This window comes from Carya illinoinensis, chromosome 11, assembly GCF_018687715.1.
Source record: "Carya illinoinensis cultivar Pawnee chromosome 11, C.illinoinensisPawnee_v1, whole genome shotgun sequence".
NCBI lineage: Eukaryota > Viridiplantae > Streptophyta > Magnoliopsida > Fagales > Juglandaceae > Carya > Carya illinoinensis.
This window is the reverse complement of record NC_056762.1, coordinates 30,869,061-30,877,971: the sequence shown is the minus strand read 5'-3', so window position 1 is coordinate 30,877,971 and position 8,911 is coordinate 30,869,061. Positions and strand designations below refer to the sequence as shown.

At 33.9% G+C, this 8,911-nt stretch overlaps 2 protein-coding genes across 2 annotated transcripts; both read left to right on the top strand.

Moving 5' to 3' along the window:
* The first annotated feature begins 5,129 nt into the window (after nucleotides 1–5,129).
* On the top strand, nucleotides 5,130–6,450 carry LOC122282755. The gene has a single exon (XM_043094764.1). The coding sequence runs from the start codon at nucleotides 5,374–5,376 to the stop codon at nucleotides 6,223–6,225; it is 852 nt and encodes a 283-aa protein (XP_042950698.1). The 5' UTR covers nucleotides 5,130–5,373; the 3' UTR covers nucleotides 6,226–6,450.
* A 951-nt stretch (nucleotides 6,451–7,401) lies between these two features.
* Nucleotides 7,402–8,406, top strand: LOC122282754. Its single transcript, XM_043094763.1, has 3 exons — nucleotides 7,402–7,740; nucleotides 7,830–7,874; nucleotides 7,983–8,406. Exons 1-3 carry the CDS (start codon nucleotides 7,473–7,475, stop codon nucleotides 8,117–8,119), a joined length of 450 nt encoding a protein of 149 aa, XP_042950697.1. The 5' UTR covers nucleotides 7,402–7,472; the 3' UTR covers nucleotides 8,120–8,406.
* The last annotated feature ends 505 nt before the right edge of the window (nucleotides 8,407–8,911 follow it).

Below are 8,911 nucleotides of genomic sequence, written 5' to 3'. Positions count from 1 at the left end.
GCAATTTATGCTACTATTTCTTGATAATTTAAATAAAATTTTAAATATAATGATATTTTTTATTATATTTAAACCTATCAAAATAAAATATAAATAATATTATTTTATTAGATAATTATAAACAAGTTGGTATAAAGTAATAATTCTATTATTTTTCTTCTAAAAAATGGGCTTAGGCATTTGTTGTTCATGTGGCGGGCTCCATAAATGGGCCTAATTGTCTCCTTATTAGTTCCCGAACTTCTTTCGGCAGACATATATAACCATTCGGGTAATTGAATGCGTATCTGCAACCGAAATTGCTTTTGTCGGCCTTTAAGCACAAGGCCTACACTTCTATGGGAATGGAGCCGATCTCTAATCTTCTTTTTTGGAAAGGAAAACTGGGGTCGCATTGAGATGTTTTATAATATAATTTTTTTAAAAAATATAAAAAATAATAATAAAAGTGCCTTCCAAGAGATTTTATTTTTCAGTCTTTATTTTCTATTTTACTGTAAAAATTTATTAAATGTGAAGGAAACTATTTATCATTATAAACATTTTAAATTATTTTCTCTCTTCTATTGTTGATTTTCTATTGAAAGAAAAATATTAAAAAGTATTTAAATAATATGAAAAAATAGATAAATTGATGTATAGTATATTGTAAAAATAAATAAGTAAAATAAAAAGAAAATTTAATAATATATTTTGAAAAATAAAATGAAAAATCTAATGGCAGTGCAATGATATTCCAATGCCAATCTTGCCAGGGGGATATATAATTGACCTCTTTGGTATAAATGTGCATTCGGCATTTCAATGGTTGTTGAAGGGCTAATCCTAGTGGGAGTGGCATTTGAATTATCCATATCGTGTCCTCTGGTGCGTCGCAATGAATGCACAAACCACATCTAAACCCATATTTGAAAAGGACTAATCAATGCATGGTACCTATAAGTGTATGATCCCATGGCATACACCACCTAGAATCATCAATCCATACGGGTTATCACAACAAGCTCTAATACCACTTATAACTCACCAAAGAAAAGCTCATGTCATATTAAGGTCTCACTCACTAATCAATGGGATAATTAAAGTCTCATTAAAATTATTATAAAAATCGCCGTGAGCTTCTCAATATTTATAAGCAATGTTGACTTTTATAACCTGTCTACAACCATCAATCAGTGGGACCAACACTAGCCAGCCCCCGTGGGAGCAACATTAGTTACACCACCCCACCACCCAAAACCCCAATTTTGTCGTTGTTGGCTGACAGTGCCATTCCATGGGCAATGACATGCACTAGTCTAATTATATCCTTATCTCGTCATCGTTGGGTGCCGATGAAGTTCTCAATGTGCAAAGCTCTTGATTAAAGAAAAAGATCAGAAGATGATATAAACAAATCTGAAATATATAGATCTTGTGCAAATTTTTTTATAAAAAAATAGATCCCATTATAAAGAATAGGGATGAGATTCAACCTATTCATATTAGAGAAACCGACCAGACCGATTATTTTTGGACTGAAAATTGGGTTCAATCTGATCCGGTCAAATTTCAATAGGACCAAACTCATTTGGTTCGGTCTTGGTCTAAGGATTTTTTTTTTATCTCAGACCAGACCGAATGAAAAATATATATATATATATATTTATTTATTATTTATATATTATTATATAAATAATTGTATATAATTATATTATATAATTATATAAATATTGAAGAAAATCGTTTTTGTTCATGGTTGTAAAAAATAGTTGTCAAATGAAATGCTAAGTATATTTTTCCATGTCAAAAATATCATTGTAGCATTCTTTACGTTTATTTAGCTCCCTTAATGGGTTGTACCTTTTTTTTTTTAAAAACGAACAGCTAACATATATATTGATAAAAGAAACAAGCAGCTATCTATCAAACTAGCCGTATATATATAAATATATATATATATATATATATTATATATATATATATATATATATTACTAGGTGGGAGTAACGTGCAAAGCACGTTTATCTAATTTTATGAAATGATTATTTGTAAAAAATAATATATATTTTATAAAAATTATTGATGTCACTTAATAATTTAAGGCATATTGGAGAAAATAAAAACAATTAGTTCAAAGTATCATATAATCCAATACATGTTTATAACATCTATAATTTTAGTAAAGATGTATACGAAAAATTTAATAAAAGTCTAACACAAATGATAGTTCAAAATATGTGTCGTTTGATGTTTGTATTATAATTCATCAATTTATGTCATCCTGTAGACAATCAATAGAGACAACATTGAAATTCTTATTTTGCTGTTGGTTAAGTCGATCAGGGATAACATAAAGTTAAAACATAATCTTTTTATAAAATTTGTTGTATAATATTTTCTATATATAGCATATATATAAATCATAAAATATATTTTGAAATTGTTGGTCGAATTTACTCTTTCTTGATTAACTCAAGGATCACGGCCTTTGTCACGTGCCTATTATAGCAAGCCCACGTATGAAATATGACTTAGCGGAAGCTACGTCCTACAACCATGGAGAAAAAAAATACTTTGATTAAACACACTTGTATTATATATTATATGAGATTTTTAAATTTGGAATACTCAATAATCTGAGTTAATGAAACGTATAATACACGTATATTATACTTAGGGATTCACGTCTTATGCACCTAATACACGTGTATATGTTAAGGAGAAAGAGAAAAATATAATAACTAATCTTTAATTACTTATTATTATATAAACTATTAAGTATTATAATTATTGAGATTAATAAATCATATAACAACATTAAATGCTATCTCTCTCAATATTTATGTCTTCATTTTATGTGCCAAACCGTTAAAACAAACGGTGTTAATTTTAACGGAAAAACAAGAAAAACAGTTAAAACAAGATTTTCCGTTTCATACACACTTTTTATATATAAAAGATATATATATGAATGACAACATACTCTATCTCAAACTTGTGCGATAGAATTTGCGTACTTATAACTGTAAATAAAGATATAAATAGTCTGATTTTAAATAAAATTTAAAATAAAATAGATATGTACGAGTTTTATATTTTTAAAAATTGATTACGTATCAATTATTTACATTTTTAAAAACTGATACAAATTTTCAGTTTTAATAAAATGTAAATTTGTAAAAAAAAAAAAACAAATCTGTTTATTAAAAAAAAAAAACATAAATACATACATGCATGGTTGATAAGATCAAATGATTATCATATATAGCAATGTTGATGAGAAACTCAATTACTATTTTGGTATATACATACATATTTTGGTATATATATACATATTTATACACACGTGCACACACACACATACATACATACATATATGTATGTATGTATATAAAATAGACATGCATGCATACACATAAATTCAACTTTGGTATATAAATTCAAATATTTTGATACTTAGGATTTTTTTTTCAATTTTAAACTGATTTTTAGTGATAAAAAAAATATTGATGTGATTTATTAATTTCAGTTTAAAGTTTTACAATTTCAGTTTATTTTTAAATTAATTTATATTATTATATATAAAAAATATTATATAGAATATTAAAAAAATTATTTAAAATATATTATATAAAACCGGTCTAGTTTGGTCAATGCCTAAAAAGCCTAGAACCGAAACCAGACCAATTATGACTGGTTTTGCCATTACAGAAACTGGTTCCGGATCGGTTTGACCGGTTCAAGCCAATCCGATTTCTTGATTTTCTAAATTTTTTTTAACATCCTTAACTACAAATATCATTTCTATTTTAGTTAGCTAGCTTTTTATTTCCTTTTCCAATATCGAAAAATCTATAAACATAAGAACACACAATCTGGTTCCAAAACAATCCCTCAAGTTACAAAACAAATTTCTAAGAGTGTGCAAAAACAAGACTTTGGTTGTGAAAATCCCAACAAATATTCTAGAAAAACATATCACTTTGCGCCAATCTAATCTCTTATAAACTCTATAGAGATCTTTTATACTTTAAATATTGTGCAAGTATTCGGCGAACAAGGCACTAGATGACAAAGGAGTTAGGCGGGCAAGATGGGCAAAACACAAGGCGAGCAAGGTTTGGGAGAACAGAGTGTTGGCGGGCATAACATGAGGCAAGCAACACTTTTGGCAAGCAAGTATTGGGAGCACAAGACGTGAAATAAGCAAGTGACGGACAAGCAAATGTGGGGCAAGCAAGGTACTTGGTGGGCAAAGAAAGGAAGCCAAGCAAGTATTGGACAAGTAAAACATTAAGCGAGAATGAGGCGAGCAAGGTGCTCGGTGAGCAAGACAAGAAGCGAACAAGATTCACAAGCAAATGCTTTCAGTGAGCAATGTACTAGGTGGTCGAGGTATCATACAGATAAGGCCTAGGCAAGCAAAGTGATATCAGCCGAACTAGTACTCGGAACGCCTTAGTATACTTTCAAACTAGTGCTTAGAATGCTTTAGTATAAGCCTGAATTAGTACTTGGAATGCTTTAGAATGCGCCCGAGCTAGTGGTCAGAATGCCTCAGTATAAGTTCAAGCTAGTGCTTATAGTGCCTTAGTATATGTCTAAGTTAGTACTCGAAAACATACAAAGTACTTACGGATCTATTGGAGTATCTTCATTCCACCAACACGGTGTCATTTTGCAAGGAGCATGCGAATCAGAGATGGTCACAATTGGTTTTACCGACTATAGAGTTATGACATTGTGACTTATGATGTCACTTGATACCGTGTTTAAGCTTATTTGATTTTCCTCTAAAACTAATCAATTGTAGAATTATATACATGTGTCCTTTATCTTTTCCATTGCGGACTTAATGCACACAACATACAAGCACACAAACATCCGTATTCGTTGTGGGGTGTGATCCACACAGTATACATTCTAACACCATGATTCTCTACCAAAACACAAGCGGAGGCTACAGGCGTCGCATTAATTCGCGACAAAATGTAGCTCAAATTTTAAAATTTCCATTACACTTGTTGATGTGGCATATCTTAATTAATTTCGTATATAAATAAATTAGGCCGGAAGAATCTTTCAGTCCTAAACAGATGGAGTGGTCAACAGTCAATGGAGCCGAGTCTACTCTAACGAACCTTTTTCTAATCTCAAGCCCAAATGCACAAATCATTGAAGCCGAAGAGAGCACGTAGCCCAACATGAGGGTTCTTGTTGACTACTTGAGCTTTTGTTTTGTTTTGTTTTATTTTTGTGCCGATATACTTCCAAATTTGACCTTCCCTTCCCCAAGGCCCAAAGCACCGCTCTCTCACTCTCACTCTCACCCTCACCCTCTTATCTTCTCCATCTCTGGCGGCGGCTTGTTTTCGATATTGAAGCATCTCCATGACCCTCTTTCTTCCCCAAACTTTTCCTTCAATTCACTTCACTGTTTCTTATCCTCTCCATCTTTCGAAATGCTCTTCCAAATTCAGAACTATGTCAACCCCAAGACCACTCATCCATGCGACAATCCCAGCTAGAGACCGAGTCATAGACTTCGGAAAGCACAAGGGCAAAATGCTCGGAACCCTCCCTTCAAGCTACCTCAGATGGGTCTCCAAGAACCTCCGTGCCCGCGACTTCGAGGACTGGGCAAAGCTAGCCGACCAAGTCCTCCAAGATCCAGTTTACAGAGATCGGATCGAGTGGGAGTTAGCGGAGAATCTACTGAATGGCAACATTAATGATAGTTCTTTAAGAAACGAGAGTGTTGTTTCGGAGTTGTTAGAAATTAGTGAAAGGTTCGGTTGGGATAACGAAGATAAGAGTGGCTGGAGCAAGGTCAAGTTTGAGCTTTTGGGTACCTCTAAAGGCGGTAGAATTCCAAGAGCCGGAAAAAATGGCGGAAAAGAGACAGACTTTGGCTTGAGTAAGGGTACTGAACAAAGGGTGGTTGAGGTTTCATCAAAAGGTGAGGAGAGGAGGAGAGCGAGAAGACAGAGACTGAGGACGAAGACAGGAGCGGCAAGGGAGGAGAAGGAGGTGGAGGAGCTGGGAATTAAGAAGGAGAGCATTATTAATGGTGGGTTTGGAAATAGGTTTTATGGGAGAAGTGATGAAGATAATGTTATGATCAGAATGCAAAGGGATAGAATGAACGGTAGAGATGGGGTGATAATGGAGAAGAATAATAATCCATTTCCTGGACGTGAAGCTCTTTTGAAGAAGGTGCTCAACCATAGAAGATCTTTGTAAATTGTAATTTCTTTTCTTTTGTGTGTAAATTGTGAAAAATGATTTACATATACTACTTTTTTGTAATATTTTATATTTTCTATAATCATATTTTAAAAGAAGAATATTTTTATAAAAATAATGTCATTTTATAAAAATATTCTCAACTTAAAATATTATTATAAAATGTGACGTGTGCATTATTATTCTAATTGAAAAATGATTGATTCCATTCCCTTGGATTAACTTTTGTATTGAAATTATGGAAGAGAATGTGTACTCTTTTTATGTATAGAATAGAGGGTGATTGAAGGTAGAATATTGCCTATTGCCTGGGGTGATGCCAATGATCAGAAGGGATGGGTATATAAATGAAGGAATACCCTTTTAAATCCTAATATTAGTCGGTTCCAAGCCACATTTGAAGATACGATGAATTTGTAGTTGTCAAATAAGTATTAATAAATTGTGACATTATGTCACCATATTAATGCTATATATGATTGGAGATGGCTCTTCTAATATAAATTTTCTTTATCAACAACATTAAAATAATATATATATATATATATAATTGGGACTAGAGAAAATAATTGAGATGTATGAGATCAATCATAAAAATAATTGATGACATCAGATGTGATTCTTTAAATGAAAATTCTGATTTTAAATTACCCACCGTATAAAAAAAATAAAAAAAAATAATATCAAGTAATTACGTGAGATTAATGATTTGTTTAGATTCAAATATGAAATGGGATGATTTCAGATGAAAATTAAATAAAATATTATTTAATAATAATAATATTATTTATTATATTTTATATAAAAATTTAAAAAAATTATAATAATAGATAAAATATTATAGGAATCCAAACCACTTCTATATAATTCTTTCAATTTATCCTTAGAAAAGAAAAATGAATAAATAAACACAAAAAGAATTAATACCCCCGGACCCAGGGGACAGAAAAAGCCGAATATGCATTGCTCCCAAATCACAAAGACGCGCCCAAATCAATACCCGCATACCTTTTTCCTTTGCCTCGCCGTCTCCCTTTTCCATCATCTTGGCCGAAATGCCCTCATTTCAAATATTCTTTAAAAATTAAAAATTAATTAAAAATTTAAGAAAAGTAAAAGGTAAGAGGTTGAAAGTAACAGCAATAGTCTTTTTAGTATTAAAAACCTACACCATACCTAAACTTCAATAAGCGACCCCTCTCTCTCTCTCTCTCCCTCTCTCTCTCTCTCTCTCTCTCTACACGATGCATAGACAGTCTCTGGGGTCACCAGTCTCGAAGCTCCACGGCCATGGCGGAGCCAAGGACGACACCCTCATAGTCGAAGAGCCAAAGCGCAACGACGACCTTTATGACGACAACGACGACGAGGAGTACAAAGCATCGAAACCTCACCGTCTGTCTTTGTCGCCGCCCCCTCCGATGCCCGCGAAGTACGTCCACTTTATCCCCCTTCTCACCCTCCTCTGCTTCCTCATCCTCTACCTCTGCTCCCACAATCCCTCTCAGTCTGGTACGTCTTCGTCCGACTTACAATCAACCACCTCCCTGTCATTTCTGTTTGTTTAATCCTGCAGTTGGATTTCGTTTTATTTGTTTCAGATTTGGCTCAGTTCCATGGATTTAAGCGACCGGCGAAGCACATAGGTATAATGCACATTCTGATTCTGATTATTCTTTAGTTACTCTACTTCTTTTTCATGTTTCCGCCGTCTGCTTATTGACTCGTTTGCCACGACTTCTTCTAAAACTCAGACGAGATTAACGATGTCGATCGATTTATTGATCTCCAAAAAGGCGATGTTTTGGCGATCCGAAGCCTCCGCAATCTGCAAGAGCTCGAAAAACGCTCCCCGAAATCTCGCTCCCACCGAAAACACGCCGATTTCTAGGCCGCATTTTCTCCCGGATGTCCTCATCCTCTCCACACCCCCGACCCTCCGTCTGCTCTATCTCCGGTACCGGGTTCCGACTACGCGAGTGTCTCCGTATAAACCACACGTGCGTTTCGTTTTCACATATCAGTATTATTATTTATTTAATTATGGCACGTGTATGTACATCCGATTGCAGCATTGCTAAAAATTCTAGGCTTGTTATATTTTCGTGCGCTTTGTGAGGCGCTTTTGTTTCGAATTTGTAGAAATATTTTCAAACGGACAATAATCATCTTATTGAATTTCCAAGTTTTTCCCTTTTTTTTTTTTTAAAAAAAATGCGATTTAAATGAGAAAAAAAAATGAAGCATTAAACAAGGGAAATAAACGTTTATAACTCAGAAGTGGCGTACGATAAGCGGAGCGTGCGCTGGTAGTTTTTGTTGTCGTTGTTGAGGTACAGCTGGCTGTTCGGACCGTTACTGCACCTCTTTTTGCGGTTGGAACGCCAGCTGGAAAGCCGTGCTGGTGGCACCAGGTGCTCCCAGTTTCAGTACCCATGACCCCTCTCCTGAGATGTTTCTGCTAATCTCACAATGGGATGCACACAACTCTTTGTGCGCCGGGACTTTCCTCCCGCTTCACACTGACACAGTCACATTCAGGCTTGTTTTTCTGATGGATTTTGTGTTTTTACGTTACGTGTCGCAATCTGAAGACGGTCGCACGGGAGAAGAAGAATCTCAGAATATCTCGAAAGTGTCGGTGGCTCAAGGAAGTATAGCTGTACGTATTTCAATTTGCTTT